This window comes from Pelophylax lessonae, assembly GCF_965119305.1.
Source record: "Pelophylax lessonae genome assembly, chromosome: 5".
NCBI lineage: Eukaryota > Metazoa > Chordata > Amphibia > Anura > Ranidae > Pelophylax > Pelophylax lessonae.
This window is the reverse complement of record NC_138772.1, coordinates 469,529,009-469,550,211: the sequence shown is the minus strand read 5'-3', so window position 1 is coordinate 469,550,211 and position 21,203 is coordinate 469,529,009. Positions and strand designations below refer to the sequence as shown.

General features: G+C 43.6%; 1 protein-coding gene across 1 annotated transcript in view; it reads right to left on the bottom strand.

Annotated features, from left to right (window-relative positions):
• DECR1 (2,4-dienoyl-CoA reductase 1) overlaps positions 1–21,203 on the bottom strand; it is a 173,397-nt gene that overhangs the window by 35,461 nt on the left and 116,733 nt on the right. The window contains exon 5 of the mRNA XM_082258792.1: positions 20,613–20,760. Coding sequence (XP_082114918.1) covers positions 20,613–20,760 — 148 coding nt within the window. The remainder of the gene's footprint in view (positions 1–20,612; positions 20,761–21,203) is intronic.

Genomic DNA, 21,203 nt, shown 5'->3' with positions numbered 1-21,203 from the left:
TATTCTAAAACTTCAAATAAATTCCTTGAATGGATCTATAGTACAAAAATGGTGTTGTGCACAGGTACAGATACAATCTAAAGAATAATAGTGTATAAATAAATCAAAGTGCCAGTGCCATTTCAAATAAATTAATCCATTAAACAGTGTAATTCATATAAGTGAATAAAAGTCCATATAATCTTCAGATTCAAGTCAAATCAATTCAATTTTTTGCAGTGCTTCATTGTTAAAAAACGTGGTGATGTCCCAATAAAAACTCTGTATCCTCTAATCCACTTCTTAGCTACGCGAGTGATGGTGCTCTTCAGTGTTTAACCACCTCTAGGTGTGCAAACCGCTCACCTTACTCCTGTAAATAATACGCTTTAGTATCATTAACAGTGTGATTACTCCACTTTCTGCGGGATCCTGGGTACAAATTTTCCACTCCTCTGGGGTACTGCAGGGTGCTGTCAGGGTGTCCTCTATCACACTCTGTCTCTGCCTCGCAGTTTTTACTATGGTCTCAGAAAAGAATGGACCATAATGGTGTAGTAAATTCAAGTATTTATTTTTTTTAAAAAATAGTCTCAGTTAAATCCTCTGCAATCTGTTCATGCTGTCAGCCGAGGGACTTGTTTGAATGTCCCGTACGTCATTTCCGGTGTGCGCTTTACTACGCGTTACGTCACTGTCTCACGTGACTTCATCAAGGGATAAACAACACAGGGAGGTAATGCGCTTATATGATCCCGGACCGGATATGCTTATTTCCCCATTTTGGAAAGTGTTATATATATTTTTGATGATCAGTTTATTCATTTTATGATATAATTCTGCTATTTACTCCCCGGTATTCATATGCAAGACTATATTCCGAATGGGCTATTCAGCATTTGATTTCTTTAATAATTTTAATTATTCCGATTACATCTTTCTCCCGGAAGTGTGGTGTTTCTCGGCTATTTATGCTCATGATTATTATACAAATGAGTCTATTGCTACATAAATTTATACAGTGCATATTAAACAAACAATCAACAAAAACACATATATTGCGATATATATAAAAATTCAATAGAACAACATCTAAAAAAACCTTTTCATTATTTTTAATTTAAAATCATTTTCCAGTAGTGGTTTATTTATCTGATCAATTACTATATAAAAATGTATTAAATCTTTTTATTTAAGTTATAAAATCCGGAAAGGGGGGGGGGGGGGGTTAGCGTTATTAAATAGAGATCCTTAATTATCATCGTTGTAATTTTTCTTGTTCTAGGAGGGAGAGAATGGTTTTCTTATTTATTATTCTCAGGATGAGAGGTTACTGTTCTGGAGATATATTATTTGTATTTTATATTAGATATAAATATATATGAAAGGAGGTTGTAACGGCGCTACCTTAAAGTGAATAAGTGCTTATTGTATGTGCCAACTTAAAACAAAGTGCCAATAAAAACTTGTGTCATAAAAAACGTTTAAAATTAAATAAAGTGCACTGGTGATTTGTGGTGTGACCAGGTTAGTTGGTTAATGGACTGGGCCCATAAAGTGCAACTCAGTAAAGTGCAAGTGCTGTGCTGCATATACTAGACGAGTAAGAAATAATAAGTTCCCAATGTGCATTTATTTTTTAATAATAGCAATTGACAGAAAATAAATTAAATGCATAAGTGAAAAATCGCATAAGACAGTGAGAATAAATTAATCCGTGCCGTGCGTGGAATTTGTAATGCCACTAAAGTGAAGAAAGTGCTAAATTGAATAAAAGAAAGTAATAAATAAAATTGGGGTTGCAATTATGTTGTACATCCACTAGATGTCGCCCCTAGATATACGACCTGTACTTAAGGGAAGAGATGGTCGGTTTCTTCCGGGGTTCTCCAATGGGTCGAACCAGGCTTTTTAATACCTCAGGTTAGAAGAAAGAAACCCCATGATGTAAAGTATATCTGTAGCGTGGAAGAGAGAGCATAAAGACTCACGTTTGAGGCTGTCTAGGATCAGCGGTGATGGCCGGGAAGCTTCCGCGTTCCACGGCCCAGGCTCCGAAAACCGGAAGTGACGAAATGACGTTACGAAATGACGTTACGACTCCGTAACGTCATTTCGTAACGGCCGCTCCAGCAGACGTCACATGACGAAACGCGTAGGGCGGAGTCGTAACGTCATTTAGTCACTTCCGGTTTTCGGAGCCTGGGCCGTGGAACGCGGAAGCTTCCCGGCCATCACCGCTGATCCTAGACAGCCTCAAACGTGAGTCTTTATGCTCTCTCTTCCACGCTACAGATATACTTTACATCATGGGGTTTCTTTCTTCTAACCTGAGGTATTAAAAAGCCTGGTTCGACCCATTGGAGAACCCCGGAAGAAACCGACCATCTCTTCCCTTAAGTACAGGTCGTATATCTAGGGGCGACATCTAGTGGATGTACAACATAATTGCAACCCCAATTTTATTTATTACTTTCTTTTATTCAATTTAGCACTTTCTTCACTTTAGTGGCATTACAAATTCCACGCACGGCACGGATTAATTTATTCTCACTGTCTTATGCGATTTTTCACTTATGCATTTAATTTATTTTCTGTCAATTGCTATTATTAAAAAATAAATGCACATTGGGAACTTATTATTTCTTACTCGTCTAGTATATGCAGCACAGCACTTGCACTTTACTGAGTTGCACTTTATGGGCCCAGTCCATTAACCAACTAACCTGGTCACACCACAAATCACCAGTGCACTTTATTTAATTTTAAACGTTTTTTATGACACAAGTTTTTATTGGCACTTTGTTTTAAGTTGGCACATACAATAAGCACTTATTCACTTTAAGGTAGCGCCGTTACAACCTCCTTTCATATATATTTCACACTTTAACCCTCCGTGGGTTTGGTTGTTGGCAGCTTACACCTTCACTATTGTCTAAGGTCTGCACTCCATAGCGCTGGTCACCCCTACCTCTTTTATTATATTAGATATAGTCTTTTTTCTTTCATGGGATATTTTACCAAAACTTCTTAGAGAATAATGGGTATTATACACAGGCTATTCTATATCTCAATCTAATAGTGACATATTGGTGTCAATTTATAAATGAATATTTTTTCCGAAAAGGGTATGTAGTTTATAAATAACCCTTTAGCTTGGTGGGTGTTAAAGTTTCATATAAAAGGAACATAATATTAGATCTTTGTCTGAATAATTATTTTTTATATCTAGGCGAATATTGTTCCTCAATATTGTTCCTCGTTGTTTCTAAAAGGGTATAGATCCTAAAATACCCTTTCAATATGGTCAATGTCACAGCCAGGTTACTCCTTTTCTAGCACTTAAAAGTCTATAAAGGAGATATAGTAATAAAATTATTGGAGTCCTTTTTATCTAATTATTAAAAAGAGGGCATACTGCACTTATATGTTGAATAAATAAAACTATTAAAAATCACTGATAAAACAATTAAGATCAAATTCAATATTTAATCCTTTTGGTGTAAAAGTATCCATTTTAAAAATCCACTCGCACTCTTTTTGACTTAAAGTTCGGATTTTATGGCTTCCTCGCCAATGTCTTTTAAAAGGTTCTTTACCCCAAAACTTAAGCTGGGAGGGATCTTTCTGATGGTACCGATCAAAATGTCTTGAGACACTATGTTTGTCGTATCCTTTTTCTAGATTGTGTATATGTTCCTTTATTCTAATTTGTAATCTTTTTTGTTCATCCTATGTATTGCAATCCGCATATACTGCTCCTTCAGTATTGCAACTTATGAAGTCTCTGATCTTGTGACTGGTATTAATTGTGGATGTGAATTCTGATCTTTTTACTTTTGGAAATTTAGTTTTTAAGCATACGTAACATCTTTTACATGGAAAAAAACCTTTTCCAGTGAAAAAAGAGAAATTCTTTTTTGGGGGCTCTACTATCGTTTTCACTACCATATTCCTTAATGTTGGGGCCTTTTTGTAAACAAATTTTGGTTTCTCTGGTAGGGTTTCTTTCAAATGTCTGTCTTGTTCTAAAATATACCAGTGTTTTTTAATTATCGGTTTCACTTTTTTTGTTGTATATTATAGTCCAATATGAACGGGCACATGTCCATATAGTTCTCATTTTTTGTTTTCCTATCTTCCATTAGAGTCGATCTTTGGGTTTGATTCACCTCTTATTTTTTCTGCAATGAATGTAGTGTCGTAGCCTTTGTTCACAAATCTTTGTCCTATAATCTTTGCCTGTTCATCAAAATCTTCTTTTCTGAAACAAATTCCTTTTTAACCTCAATAGTTGTCCCTTTGGTATGTTGCATAACCAGTTCATATGGTGGCAACTATCCATTGGTAGATAGCTATTCCTATCTACTTCCTTAAAGTGGGTTTTGGTGATTAATGTTCCATCTTCTTGTAGGATTAACAAATCTAGATAAGTCACCTCTTTTTCACTTATGTTCCATGTTAATCTAATATTTTTTTCATTTGTGTTTAATTTGTGCAGAAATTCTTCTAGTTTTTCTTTAGTTCCCTTCCATAATATCAGCCCATCTATAAATCTCTTGTACAGTATCAGTTCTTCTGGGGTTTCTTTGTACATTGCGTCTTCCTCCCATTGGGCCATAAAGATGTTCGCAACACTTGGAGCAAATCGTAAACCCATTGTAACTCCTACTTTCTGGTGGTATTAGGTCTGTTTGTACCAGAAATAGTTCTTTTTAAGACAGAAATCTAAACATTTTATCAGAAATTTCCTCTCTCTACAGCTTAGTTCCCTATATCTCCTTAATGCCCATTTCACGGCCTTGCATACTACTTTATGCTGTATAATAGTATAAAGTGAGGCTACATCAATTGCGGCCATATAAATATTTCCTTCATTGCTTGAAATTTCTTCTAGTATTTGCAAAATGTGTTTCGGGTCTTTGACAAAAGCTCTTGTTTTGGGTATTATTGGTTGCAGAAATGTGTCTATATATTAGCCCATTCTTGCTGTAATGGAATCTATGCCATTAACTATGGGTCTCGGGGGTGGGTCCCCTTTGTTTTTATGTATTTTTGGCAGTATATATATTATTGGTGTTCTGCAGGTCTCTGGTAGTAGGTATCTTGCTTCTCTTTTTTTCAATATCTCTTTTTTTAGTCCTAGATGTACAATTTCTTCCAGTTCTTTCTTGTATTTGAACAGTGGATTACTCGCTAGTTTTAAGTATGCATCATCCTCTTCCAATATATTCTTCATAACTTCATCATACTTTTCTTTTTCCAATATCACAATTCCTCCTCCTTTGTCTGCAGGTCTTATCACATCATTTCTTTTGGTTAATTTCTTTAGTCCCGTTTGGATAATCCTTGGTTCATTATATTCTTTTTACTTTTAAATTCTTTTTTTTTTTTTCCTAAAACCAAATCTTTAAAAACTCCAATATATTTATCATCGTTTGAGGATTAAAATGGATCTATTCCTTAAAGTGCTGTGCATAGCCTCGTTTGTATTGTCACCGTTAGTTGTGGTTCTCACAGGGTTGCTTAAAACATATTTCTTTATATTCAATTTTCTTACATATTTATATAGTGTCTCAAGACATTTTGATCGGTACCATCAGAGAGATCCCTCCCAGCTTAAGTTTTGGGGTATAGCAACCTTTAAAAGACATTGGCGAGGAAGCCAAAAATCCAAACTTTAAGTCAAAGAGTCCCAGTGGATTTTTAAAATGGATACTTTTACACCAAAAGGATTAAACATTGAATTTGATCTTAATTGTTTTAGCAGTGATTTTTAATGGTTTTATGTATTCAACATATAAGTGCAGTATGCCCTCTTTTTAATAATTCGATAAAATGATATATCTCCAGAACAGTAACCTCTCATACTGAGAATAATAATAAGAAAACCATTCTCTCCCTCCTAGAACAAGAAAAATTACTACTATGATAATTAAGGATCTGTATTTAATAACGCTAACCCCCCCTTCCGGATTTTATAATTTAAATAAAAAGATTGAATACATTTTAATATAATAATTGATAAGATAAATAAACCACTACTGGAAAATGATTTTAAATTAAAAATAATGAAATTTTTTTTTCGATGTTATTCTATTGAATATATATATATATATATATATATATATATATATATATATATATATATATATATATATATATATATATATATATATATAGCAATATGATATGCGTTTTGTTGATTGTTTAATATGCACTGTATAAATTTATGTAGCAATAGACTCATTTGTATAATAATCATGAGCATAAATAGCCGAGAAAACACCTCACTTCCGGGAGAAAGATGTAATCGGAATAATGAAATTATTAAAGAAATCAAATGCTGAATATCCCATTCGGAATATAGCCTTATATATGAATACCGGGGAGTAAATAGCAGAATTATATCATAAAATGAATAAACTGATCATTACAAATATATAGGACTTTCCAAAATGGCGAAATAAGCATATCCGGTCCGGGATCCTTTAAGCGTGTCACCTCCCTGTGTTGTTTATCCCTTGATGAAGTCACATGAGACCGCGACGCAACACGTAGGAAAATCGCACACCGGAAGTGATGTACGGGACATTCAAACAAGTCCCACGGCTGATTGCACGAACAGATTGCAGAGGATTTAACTGTGACTATTTTTTTTAAAAATAAATACTTGAATTTACTACACCATGATGGCCCATTCATTTCTGAGACCATAGTAGAAACAAAGAGTGTGATAGAGGACACCCTGACAGCACCCTGCAGTACCCCAGAGGAGTGGAAAATTTGTACCCAGGATCCCGCAGAAAGTGGAGTAATCACACTGTGAATTATACTAAAGCGTATTATTTACAGGAGTAAGGTGAGCGGTTTGCACACCTAGAGGTGGTTAAACACTGAATTGCACCATCAAGCACGTAGCTAAGAGGTGGATTAGAGGATACAGAGTTTTTATTGTGACGTCACCACGTTTTTTTTTAACAATGAAGCACTGCAAAAAATTGAATTGGATTTGACTTGAATCTGAAGATTATATGGACGTTTATTCACTTATATGAATTATACTGTTTAATGGATTAATTTATTTGAAATAGCACTGGCACTTTATTTATACACTTTTATTTATTTATTTATACACTATTATTCTTTAGAATGTATCTGTGCACAACACCATTTTTGCACTATAGATCCATTCAAGGAATTTGAACTTTTAGAACATGGCACAATGTATCATCAATTAAGTTAATGCACAACTATATATGCACTCAATATTTATTTCATTGAAGTCACTGGACACTTTTGCTTTATTTAAATATCAAGACTCTTTAATATTTATTGATTTATGCACATAAGAAAGCACCTTCATACATAAAATATAGAAGCCTTTTTGTGATGAATTGATTTCTATAAATTTTTTTGGTTTGCACACCAACATCAATGTATATAGTGTAACTCTACTGATCATCTGCAATATCCCTGAAGCACAGTATTCCCCCCTAATATATACTTAGTACACTGCCCAAGGTTCAGTCAATATACAAGCAGCATCAGGGATAAAAGATTTTAATATTGGGTTCCCAAGACAGCGCAAGAATCACGCCAAAATAATTCCCCCGAAGGAAGCGTGCCCCCCATGGTAAAATTTTCTGCACCAATACAAATCAGTGCATCCACCAGTGCCCTAGCATGTGCAGTAATAAAAAGGAAACATCCTCACTGCAGAGCACCCGAAGTGCGTGGACGCAGACCCAATAGAGTCGCTATATGCCAAGCTCAAACAGAGCATAACAAGCAGGTGAGGTCGCCAAACGCAGTCCCGCAAGGAGACACTGGCTAAAGACCAAAAATGACAAAAGAGGACATAGTCCCCTATAAAGGGGAAGAGGGGGCCAGCCATGACGCTGAGTACCCCCCCCACAACAATGTCCCCACGGTGCCCCCCAGTTCAAGGGGGGGGGGGCGCCAGGCAGTCCATATGTCCACCCCCCTGAGGAGGGGGGGAAAGGGCTGATGCCCATCTGCTGCTCTAGCACCCTGGTCAGCAGCTCAAACTGCCTGGTCAGCAGCTCGGGCAGCCAGCCTTGAGTAGGCCCCAAAGCCGCGGCCTAAATTTGGGACCCGAGCTGGTCGCGGGTCTGCCATCAGCTCTATCCACTTGATCAGCATTTCGGACAGCCTGACAAGGTACCCGGACAGCCGCAAGTAGGTCGCAAGCCGCGGTCCAATCTGGCCACGTGAGGCGATCCGTCGGCATCCGCCGGTCAGCTCAGTCAGGCGCTTCAGACAGCTTGACATGGTACCTGGACAGCCGCGAGTAGGCCGCAAGCCGTGGCCTAAATTTTTGGTCCGATCCAGCCACGTGAGGCGCAAACCCGTGGATGAAGAAACATCTGCTCCCCCTCAAGCCTATAACCACCGCAGGGAGCCCAAAAGACATCCCTGCCCCAGTCACTAACCCCTAGGGGGCCGGGAACTTGCTCAAAGACCCCTGTGTGCGATGCAGACAGCCCGGTCAGCAACAACCGCATCCATCCCCCTTACTAGAGCAAGTGGTAAAGCCAGCTCCTATCTAACCCCAGGAGGGGGGGGGATGTGGAGGTAGGTTGGGGCCAAAAGACCACTGTGACTGTTAGAGGGGCTGGGGGAATGGAAGAGAACCCGGGGGTCCGACTAACCGAAGGAGGGGCCCATGTCTACCCCAAGACCACAAGAGCTATGGGGGGACGCTACTCACCATACCAACGACATCGGGTGGGCGCCACTCCGGACAGACTACCTCTCCACTCGGTGGGGGTGCTGACGGCCAAGGGGTACACTGCCAAACCAGGTCCTGTGCGTCCCGGCGAAGGGTTTCACTCGTGGGCCAGCCCCCGTCCATTGGGGCTCTGTCGTGGCCTAGCGCTGGGCTATAACCTGCAAACGCTCACTGGCCGGGCTGGGAGACCTTAAGGATCTAGCATATCCAGTCCGAAACCCAGGTTGGCTGTTGAATGCAAGTCTCTCAGGAACATAACTAGCAAAAAAATTTAATTTTTAACAAAGGTTCCCTTTAAAATAAAAAAGACAAGCTAAGACCAAAGTCCCAACCGGGAACTAGGTCCTACTCCTAAGCTAGGCAGAGACTAACTGAGGGCTATAACAGATTTAGTGGGTGTATGCCTGCAGGGACTGCTCCATAGGGGTGATAAAGCTTTTTCCTGCCTAGTGTCCTACTCCTGTAGGGGGCAGCATAACCCAATGGTCAAGAAGATATGGAGCTGGGTCTGTCAATAAACTATAGAGAAATTATTTTTTTTTCATTGGGGTGCTTGATAGGGGGAGAAGGCGTTGTGACCTGGGCCTGACATTAGGCTGCAAACCAACAATTTAAAGCCCAAACACCTGCTTTGCTGTATTTATTCTCTAGTTTAGGATAACATAAGGTTTTGCATTGTTCTAGTTATGATAATTGTATTCAATGTCCGTAGTTATGCTTGAAAGTCATTGCAAAGAATCTTAATACAGATTGCAAATCACTAAATCATTTTAAACACAAACAAGTCAAACACTGATAGGTCAGCAAATTAGACTCCCCATACAGTCATAGACAAGAGAATATTTATCAATCTGACACCAAAGGAAGTAATGCAAAACAGGAAAAGTGATTTACTGTCAACATAAAACATGCTCCTAACCACTTCTAGTTTCCCTGCAAATGCATACAGAAATCCTTTACTCATTGAGATGTAGCTGGAATTGCAGTAATTATGCTCCAGACTCTTAGTAACTAGGTTGATAAAACGGAATTTTTGTAAAATCTTACCTGTAAAATTCCTTTCTCTGAGTCCTCCGACAGTCGCCGCCTCTTCATATTCGTCACTAATGGGGTTATTGACCTTTGCTCCGTAGGAGTGCTAGGCAACAGAATATATTAATATCAAAGCTTTTTAGCATATCCCACCCCCAGGGGGTGGTCCCCTCAGTCAATACCTCCTTGCTTCCTGCATACCAACTCAGTTTCAGTAGAATAGCAGTAGAGTATACAAACAAACCCCAAAAGAGGGGCAGGGGCGGCGACTGTCGGAGGACTCAGAGAAAGGAATTTTACAGGTAAGATTTTACAAAAATTCAGTTTTCTCTTACGTCCTCCGACAGTCGCCGCCTCTTCATATTCGTCACTAATGGGGACGTCCCAAAGCAGTGTAGACATGAGGGGTGGGAAAAAAAGCAGCCGCGCCTAAAGCAACGCAGTACCCACATCAGAGAAAGGAACCTTCCCAAAGTAAGAGAACCAACTGGGCAACAGGAAAACGTGCTCAACAGGAGCAACAACCCAGGAAAAAACAAGTAACCTAGGGTTAAAAACACCCCAACAGCCAAGGACCCAAACAAGGGACCCTAAGGCACTGCCGCACTAAGAACTTTGCGGCCAAAAGAAGCATCTGCCGATGCCTGAACATCCACCTTGTAAAATTTGGAGAAGGTCGCCGCCTTGCACACCTGGGCCACAGAACACTGATAATGACAGGCCCAAGACGTACTCAGAGATCTGGTAGAGTGCGCCTTCACAGGCATGGGAGGAACCTTCCCCCTCAAAGCATAGGCCTGTTCAAAAGGTCTGTCTGATCCATTTGGGGATGGTAGAAGCCGACACCGCCATGCCCTTCCGAGGTCCCTCAGGAAGGACAAAGAGAATCCGACTTGCGAAAGGATTTAGTCGATGACAGGTAAACCCTGATCGCCCTAACAACATCCAGGGAATGTAAAGCCACCTCCTTCGGATGCTTAGGCTTCGCGCAAAGCGAAGGCAAGACAATGTCCTCATTGAGGTGAAATTCAGAAATTCTCTTCGGAAGAAAAGATGGGTTAGGTCGCAAGACCACCTTATCCAAGTGAATCACCAAATACGGAGACTTGCAGGACAGGGCCGCCAGCTCCGACACCCTGCGAGCCGAAGTAATCGCCACTAAGAAGGCAACCTTCTTGGACAACAAAGACAACGAGATCTCCCTGATATTTTCAAAAGGAGCATGTTGCAACACGGACAGAACAAGGTTCAAATCCCATGGAGGCAAAGGCTCCCTCCTAGGAGGGACCAAATGTCGCACCCCTTGAACAAAGGTGCTAACCAAAGAGTTAGACGCCACAGGACGTTGAAAAAGAACGGCCAGCGCAGAAATCTGACCCTTAATCGTGGCCAACGCCAAACGCTGGTCCACGCCCGTTTGAAGGAAAGCCAACACTCTCGACACCGAATATGAGCGAGGGGAATACCCCCTGGACTCACACCAGGCAAAATACGCCTTCCAAGTACGGTAGTAAATCTTCCCTGAAGAGGCCTTCCTGGCCTTGATCAAAGTGGGAATGACCTAAGGGGAGAGACCCCTATCCTTCAAGACCTGGCTTTCAACAGCCAGGCCGTTAAAGCCAGCGACTGTAAAGCAGGATGGAATATCGGCCCTTGAGACAAAAGGTCTGCTCGAAGAGGCAGACGCCACGGAGCGTCGACCGCCAGATTCACGAGGTCTGCGTACCAAGACCGGCGAGGCCAGTCCGGCGCCACCAGAATCACCGTTTTCGGTTCCGAGGCTAACCTGCGAAGGAACCTGGACAGCAGCTGAATCGGTGGAAAGGCATACAGACGATACTGATGCCAGGGCGTCACTAACGCGTCCGAGGCGTCTGCCCGAGGATCGCGCGTCCTTGCCACGAACCTTTCCACCTTGTGATTTAGACGAGACGTGAACAGGTCCACATCTGGGGACCCCCACTTCGCGCACAACATCTGGAAGACATCCGGGTGAAGGGACCATTCCCCCTGGTCCACGGTCTGGCGGTTCAGATAATCCGCCTGCCAGTTTTCCACCCCCGGAATGTGAACTGCAGAGATCGCCGGGACGTGCGTCTCGGCCCAAGACAGAATGTCGGCTACTTCCCGAGCCGCCCGGGCACTCCTGGTGCCCCCTTGGTGGTTGATGTAGGCCACTGCTGTGGCATTGTCCGTCTGCACCCGAACCGGAGGGCCCTGAAGCCTGTCCGTCCAACGCAGAAGACAGATGTATCGCTCGCAATTCCAGAATCGCTCGCAATTCCAGAATGTTGATCGGAAGGGAGGATTCCTCCTCCGACCAAGTTCCCTGGGCGGACAAAACGCCCAGAACACCACCCCAGCCCGACAGGCTGGCATTCGTGGTGATCACCGTCCATGACAAGGGACGAAAGGACTTGCCCCCCCGACACCGCCGGGGACTGGAGCCACCACAAAAGACCCCTTCGGGTGTGGCGGCTCAACGAAATCCACAGATCCAGAGATTGCGGACGGCCGTCCCACGCGGCCAGAACCTCCGCCTGAAGCTCCCGTGTGTGAAACTGGGCGAAGGGAATCGCCTCGAAGGCCGAAACCATCAATCCCAGACACCTCATACACGTCCGGAGGGACGAGCACTGATTGTCCCTGAGGGACCTGACTTCGCACCGAAGTGTCCGAAGCCTGTCTTCCGGCAGGAAGACCTTCGCCTGAACAGAGTCCAGAATCATCCCCAGGTAGGGAAGACGAACCGACGGACACAACGTCGATTTTGGAAAATTTATCGTCCAGCCGAATTCCTGCAGAGTCTGCATCGTGATGGACAGGTCGTTCACCAGACCCTGATTGGTCGCGGACCGAATCAAGATATCGTCCAGATACCCCAGGACAGAAATTCCCTGGGCCCTCAGTAAAGCCAGAACCGGCGCAAGCACCTTGGTGAAAACCCGAGGAGCCGAAGCGAGACCGAAGGGTAACGCCACGAATTGATAATGATCCTCCGCAATGGCAAATCGAAGGTACCTCTGGTGACCCTCGAAAATGGGGATGTGTAGGTACGCATCCTTCAAGTCGATGGAGGCCATGAATTCCCCCGGAACCAGGGCAGCCACCACCGAGCGCAGGGATTCCATGCGAAACTTGCGAACCCGCACAAAGCGGTTCAGAGCTTTTAAGTCCAGAATCGGACGTACTTTGCCCTCCCTTCTGGGCACAGTGAACAGATTGGAATAGAACCCCCGAAATCTGTCCCAATGAGGCACCGGAACCACCACTCCCTGGGCCCGCAAATCCCGCACCGCCAGGTGCAGATCCTGCAAGCGCTCCGGAGTCAGCTGAAGGTTTGAGGGGAAAAATCTGCCCACCGGCCGAGAGAGAAACTCGATCTTGTATCCAGATCGAACGATTTCCTGAACCCACCTGTCCCGAACGCGGTCCAGCCAGGGTTGAAGAAAACCGAGCAAACGTCCCCCGAGCCCAGAAACGGGTGAGGGCGCCCCTTCAGGCCGCAGTGTTATGGGCAGCGGATCCGGACTGGCCGGACTTCTTTTTACCCGCCCACGGCTTCTTCTGGGAGCCTTGGCCTTTGAAGGGCTTGCCCTCATAGTGCGACCGAAAGGCACGAAAGGACCCCTGAGAGGGCCTAAACGAAGCATTCTTCTTTCCACGAACAAACTTATTCTTGTGAGATTGGGGCAAGAGAGTGCTCTTACCCCCAGAAATACCCTTAATCAGAGTATCCAAAGATTCGCCAAAAAGGCGGGATCCCGCGTAGGGCAAATTTGCCAGAGTCTTGCGAGAAGATTGGTCAACCGACGGTTCAAGACCGCCACACTAGAAAGGCGCGCCGCCAAAGGGACTAAATCCCAAGTCTGCATCACACAAATACATGACACCCTGATGAATCTGATCCACCATAGCCAAAGTTGTCGGCGGGGCAGAGTCAGCCACCAGAGTGCGCTTGAGCACCTGCGTCCAATCCGCAATAGCCTGGGCTGCCATAATGGAAGCAAAAATAGGCTTCAGCATAGAGCCAGCAACCGTATAAGCATGACGGGCCAGAGATTCCAATCTCCTGTCCGTCGGGTCCCGGAACACCGGGGTATCCTCAGCAGGGATCGCAGTTGATTTATTCAAAATCGCCACCACGTGATCCACCTAAGGCGGTACACACCAACGCTCATCAGTAGCCGGTGTAAAGGGATAACGCAGCTTGAACCTACTCGGCACAGCAAAAGGCTTTTTTAAATTGCGCCATTGCTCATCAACCGTGCGCTGAAATTCCGTAGAGCAAGGAAAAACCTGCGATGTTTTGCGTTTCCTCTGCGTCCCATAAGAGGACATCAAAGCAGGAGGACATGGTTCATCCTGCAAATGCAGCGTTTGCTTGATAGAAGCAACCAACTCATCCATGAGTGCAAGCTCTTCAGACGAGCCAGGGGGAGAATTATCAACCCCTTCCACCTCAGCCTCCCCGTCAGACCCCACAAGGTCCAGGGATGAGTGAGACCCTGAGAAGGGCACTCCAGCCATAGCAGCCCCATTGCCCTCTGAATCAGAGGAAATAGACACCCTGGGCCGTTTAGTGGATCGATCAGCCACCAGCATCTGCACCTGAGCAGCTAAGTTTGCCACAATAGTGGCCAGATCAGCCCCCTCGGGGGAAGCAGCAGCCCCTTGGCCCCCCACCAGGGTGGGAGGAAACTTGCAATCCTGAGAATCCATGCCCCAGCAAAATAATTAAGATGCCCCTTTAAGATCGCAGCGAGCGCTGCCCACCGCACCCACTGAACACACTGACCCCCACAGGGATAAGAATCTGGGCAAGGAATACAGGAAAAAAGGAAATATAAAACCTGGAGAGCTCACACAGGCTGCTGCACCGATCGCTGTCCCAGAGGAAAAGGAAGTGATGCAAGACTGACCGCCCCTATGAAGCCTCTGCAAGGCTACACAAACATGGCCGCTCGGCTGAGGACAAAACCCTGGGCAAAGAGAACATGGCGCTGACATGTGGGATCGATCGCCGCTCAAAATGGCGGCGTTTGGCGCCAAAAACGTGTGCAGTACCTCAGAGGACCTGCCACCATAATATTTGCCCCAGAGAAATGGCGGATCGCCGCAGCGATCGCCGCACAGCATGTCTAAAATCTCACTGCTTCATATGACACCCAGCAGAGCGGGAGAGCCCCCCCCCCTCACAGCCCACACACAGGCAGCAAGTGCACACAGGAGCTGACAGGGAGCACAGCAGCCACACAGACATGCAGGGTCACACAGTCCCAGACTGACACCCAAAAAAGACAGGTCCCCACATAGAGATACACTTACCAGTCCGGATGGCGTGGGGAGCCTGCTCCAGCGACCAAACCGCAGTACTGAGGACAGGGAGTGTCGCAAGCATGACGCAGTGGAGTTGCGGTGCGAAACCGAAATGGCGTCCAGTGAGGTAGCCACCTCACCGATAGCATCCCTGCAGCGAACAGGGATGGGTCGTTCAATGTGCCAGGGCAAAACCTAAGCTGAACGCTCGATGGCAGGCTGGGAAGCCCCTGGCCCTGAGCCCTGGGATCCAGGGTGGCCAGACTGAGACCCAGCTCCGCACGATCATCTTCATCAGAAGAACTAACTAACGCTGGAAATAAACAGCCAAGTAAAAGAAAGAGAAAAAACTTCAAATAAAATCAAAAAAGAGAAAAGTGGCTGAGACTAAGAGCCCCAGCACAGGAACAGCCTGCACTCCTGAGCTAGGCATATGAAACTGAGTTGGTATGCAGGAAGCAAGGAGGTATTGACTGAGGGGACCACCCACTGGGGGTGAGATATGCTAAAAAGCTTTGATATTAATATATTCTGTTGCCTAGCACTCGTACGGAGCAAAGGTCAATAACCCCATTAGTGACGAATATGAAGAGGCGGCAACTATCGGAGGACGTAAGAGAAATCTCCTTTATAGTATTTTACATATAAAGGGTTTACAATTGTTCAAAATCTTACCATGCACCTTACTACTTCACAGATTTCATATTTAAACCAGATATGAATTCAAAGCTGAAGATTTGGAGTAGAAAATGCCCCAGTGTCAGTGGGAGTAGCAATATGTAACACTTGGTGGTCAATGGGAGAAAAAAATAATTTTATAGCACCTGAGGTAAGAGGAATAGTGCCCCATTGCTTCTGTCAGTGGAAGGACTAGTGCCCCATTGCTTCTGTCAGTGGAAGGACTAGTGCCCCATTGATTCTGTCAGTGGAAGCAATTGTACCTCATCATTGGGGTCAGTGGAAGCAATTGTACCTCATCATTGGGGTCAGCGGAAGCAATTGTACCTCATCATTGGGGTCAGTGGAAGCAATTGTACCTCATCATTGGGGTCAGCGGAAGCAATTGTACCTCATCATTGGGGTCAGCGGAAGCAATTGTACCTCATCATTGGGGTCAGCGGAAGCAATTGTACCTCATCATTGGGGTCAGCGGAAGCAATTGTACCTCATCATTGGGGTCAGCGGAAGCAATTGTACCTCATCATTGGGGTCAGCGGAAGCAATTGTACCTCATCATTGGGGTCAGCGGAAGCAATTGTACCTCATCATTGGGGTCATTGGAAGCAATTGTACCTCATCATTGGGGTCATTGGAAGCAATTGTACCTCATCATTGGGGTCAGTGGAAGCAATTGTACCTCATCATTGGGGTCAGTGGAAGCAATTGTACCTCATCATTGGGGTCAGTGGAAGGAATTGTACCTCATCATTGGGGTCAGTGGAAGGAATTGTACCTCAACATTGGGGTCAGTGGAAGGAATTGTACCTCAACATTGGGGTCAGTGGAAGGAATTGTGCCTCATATCAGTGTAAGGAACAGTCCACATGGGCAGCATACAGGCATGCAAAGGGCCGCTTGCAGCCAACAGGCCGCAGTTTGGAGCCTACTGATCTAAGGCACTGTTGCTTCCAACTGATAGTCTCAGGAGATTTGTAGTGAGAATTGGTGGTGTCACTACTGTGCTGCTCACTGTTCTCCTTGCTTTACAGGAAGCTGTATTTGAAGCTCTGCAGTGCAAGGATCTCACTGCTTCTGATTCAATCACTCTGTGGATCCATCTTTTCTGCACCTCTCTTATTGCTTCTTGAATATTCCCCCACCAGTAATCAAAGGTCAGCTCTTCATGAGGAAGCAAAGACCTTCTTCTACGAAGATGATCAACTCTACTCAAACACAAAACGCAACACAAGGTATAGTTTAGTTAGTAATGGGGAAAAAAAAAAAAAGCAGCTGCATGGAGACCACTGGCAGACACAGACTAACATTTTGCCCTCCACTTGCCTTTTTGTGGAGAGCGTCTATGGTTAATTTCCTCTCTACAGGGAAATCACATGCAATAAACGTGATAATAACATTTTAAACTCTCCAGGTTGCTTCAGGGACTCTACCCACACAGAGCAATAGTTTTAGTTAAGCTAAGTTTCGTCTTTAGGATTTAACAAGCCATGGAAGGCTCTAGTACTGTGCTGAATGATAGGCAGGAGGTCTGGCACTGAGTTAGAGCAGAAGTCCAGTGGACTTCTGCTCTAACTCAGAAGCAAAAGTGATTTGGAATGTTTATTATGTTCAGACACTTTTTAACCAAGTAAATGTAATAGACTTAATGTGACAGGTTAGATTATCAAATCTCCTCAATGTTGCATTTTACAAGGATGTCATGCCAAACATGGTCAAATTTGGTAAGGAAGCCAAACAGGTAAAGCGTGTTTATGAAGGTAAAGTGAACCAGTGTGCTAAAACTTAACTTCTGGGAAGCTTCAGATGCACACTGCAAGCATTTCCCAATGCTTGCTCATATTGCGGGAAAACCTGTAGGGTTTCTTCAAAACCCAGGGATCTCAAATATACAGCCTGTTAGGTTGAACTCAACCCCCCAACCCCGGCAGATCAGATTTTTTTATTTTAACTTGGGGTCATCTTCGAGAGTTAAAGAGGTAGTATACTTATTCCTTATACTTTACATATTTAAAATCATATGTGTGAATAAAATATTTGTACCTTTCTCCTTTGTCACTCACTTTTTCCGTTCTGTAGATATTTCGCTTGTAAATTCTTATTACGTCACCCGCGCATGCTCGTTTCTGCCTCATTTTCAGGCAAGTTAATGCTGCTGCCGGAATCCCTGCCAGGGCTGCGTCATTTCCTTTGCTGGACGTCAACCCCGTGCTCACGCGAGACTCCGTCCGTCCCCATTTAGAAATTCCTCCACTACCCCATGTGACTTGCAACATCACAGGGGAGTGATAGTGGAGAGAGCCAAAGACGCGAGGAGGAACTGCGGAGCTACAGAGAAGAGGAGATCGAGAGAGAGAGAGAGAGAGAGGCTTGGTTTTGGCGGCTAGTGCGCATGCATGGGATTTCAGAACAGAACGAACACTGAGGGCGGAAATACTGTACAGAACAGGACACGGAAACAGCAGTAAGGATGGCGGCGCTAAAGAAGAGGAAAAATGCAGAACGGGCTAAATAAGAGATGTAAGGAAGATTTTTACACTATGCTTTCCAGGCTATGTGATTTATAATTACTTATTACAGGCTTACAGTTGAAATTGAGAAAAATAAGGTCTGAGTATACTACCGCTTTAAATAGGCCATACAGGTACTCAGTAGAAAAGCTAGAAGTCCGAAAAAAAAAAAAAATTTCTGGGTAGCCATATTAACCACTTGCCGACAGCCCGCCGCATATATACTGTGGCAGGCCGACGCGGCTGCACGAATCCCTGTACGGCGATCCGCGGGAGCGATCCTGGGGGCACGCATGCCCACATTAGCCAGTGGGGAAGCCGATTCACGACACATGCGATCCTTCCCCGTGGAGAGAGAACAGCGGTCTGCTGTTGTAAACACAGCAGGCCGTTGTTCTCTCAGAAATCAGTACCCTCCTATTTAGCATCAAAGGTCTCTGTGTTGATTGCACAAGTCCATCCCCCCTCGCAGTTAGAAAACACCCCCTAGGCATACACTTAACATTTTGTTCGCCTCTGAGTTAACCCCTTCCCTGCCAGTGTCATCATTACAGTAACAGTGCATATTTTTAGCACTGATTACTGTAGTAATGTTACTGGTCCCCCCAAAAGTGTCAAAAATGTCAGTTAGGGGTCCGATCTGTCAGCTGCAATGTCGCAGTCCCGCTAAAAATTGCTGAAAGCCGCCATTACTAGTAAAATTTACTAGTAAATTAAATAAAAATGACATAAATCTTTCCCCTAGTTTGTAGACGCGATAACTTTTGCGCAAACAAATCAAAATATCCAAAAATATACCAAAAATATGTAGCAGAATACAAATTGCTCTAAAATGATGAAAAAATTTGATTTTTACATTTATTTCTATTGGGATTGTTATATAGCAGAAAGTAAAAAATATGGTTTTCTTTTCAGAATGGACGCTCTTTTTTTGTTTATAGCGCAAAAAAAAAAAAAAAAAAAAAGGTAGGGAACAAAAAAAAAGAGCTATTTGTGGGGGGAAAAAATAGGCAGCGTCGCACGACTGTCAATTGTCCGTTAAAAGAATCACAAAAAAATTGCCTGGTCATTAGGGGGTAAAACTTTTCGGTCCAGAAGTGGTAAAATAAGAGTTTTCCCTTTTGAAAACTGAAACGGCTAAACCCTAAAGTCAGGCCTTTTTTTCTTTTTAAAAAACAAAAAGCAAAACTTTATGTTGGTTTTGCCAATGAAAAAACAGTTGAGAATACCTGCTATACAAGGGGAGGATATCACTAACGCTATACCAGTACCAAGGTCAAACATTAAATTATTGGCAGGTTCTTTTTTTTTTTTTTTTTTAATATGAAGGGATCATATAAAACAAGTTAGTCATTGGATATAAGGTCTTACCTTTCTTTCCATTCCGCATTCTCCCCAGCCGTAAAAAGAGAACACTGAAGCTGTCCATAGACGGATCGAAATTTAGCCGATTCAGCAGGAACCGGCTGAATTTTCATCCATCTATGGGCAGGCTGGTTGTACTTTAGCCAATCAATTGACTTCAGTACCACCAGCCTGCCTGGGATTTTTTCCATAGGATTATTGCTGCTGGCTATAGCTGGCAGCAGTAATCGTATTCTGATGTCAAGGAAGCCTCCCGGGGAGGATTAGAGCTATTTTTTCTTTCCTTCAACCCGTGGTTGAAGGAAAGAAAATTGCATAATGTATGAACAGCTTTAGGGCAACATTTTGGAATAGGATGAATGTGCACTAGGCACGTGTGATGCCTGTGTGAAGAGGACCTTTTTTTTTTTTCTTTAGTGCAGCTAAAAAAAATGAATTAAAAAAAAACAAAAAAAAAAAAAAACACATACCTATTGTCACTACTTATGCAATAGAAAGTCAAATTTACGGGCTGTATGCTGTATTAAATTCTCATGTCATAGCTGCCTCATAGGAAGAAAGCAACCCAAGTCACAAGTTATTTCACACAGTGCAATGAAAAGACACCGTTTGAGAGTCTCTAGGTAATAGAGTCCATGAAATACAGATATCACTATGCATTAATGCTTAATTGGTTTTCACCAAAATGATCTTTTGACGTGGCATTTTCAAACTCCATATCTTTTTATGTAGTGCAGCCCAAAACACACTGGTAGAAGTTACACGCTGACAAAGTCTTAAAAACTAAGCATTATAAACACATTAATGAGATCTTGATGAAGTGCTGGCAGCTGCTATGTAAAGTCTGCACAGTGTAATGCAAAGAAATGAACAGATGATAGGATGTTGGGGCTTGGGTGGCAATAGTGGTTGAAAGCTATGAGCTTTTTTCACAGTAGGTAAAGGTCAAGTCAAATCAAGGCTGATATATGTCTTACCTTTTCCTGCCTTAATTAGCTGTTTCCCAACCTCGAGAGTTACGTAAGCTGTACCATTAAGAACAATATCTGTGATCGTTCGCCAGGCGTTTGCCGATAGTCTTTCCGAGGGAGAGATGAAGTTCCCAGCAGCATTGTTTATTACAACCTGATAACAGAGATTATTAATATTATTACTACTTCTACCACCCATCTCCAGCAATACAGACATACAAATAAACCAAAGCTTTCTTTTACAGCTTGAAGTGGTTGTCAGCCTCAGACATGAAATATGAACAAAGCATAATCCTCCATATGTGTGTACATGTCCCAATTCAGAGCACTAAACCCCCGTACACACGCACAGATTGTCGGCCGAACGATCGGCCGTCTTTTGTCAGGTGCTGTCCTGTCGGTTGAAAAGTGCTAAAGACTGCACACGAATTTTGGTCGGCCAACAACAGCCAACTTCAGAAGTGATGTCATGTGATGGTTAACTTTCAGTGTGTTTTTTCTTCTCGGAGCATGCCCAGTCTTGCTCATCTGGCTTTTGTCGGCCGAAATCTGTACTGACTGAGGAACAATCGGCCGTTCTGGTGTTGACCAACAAAC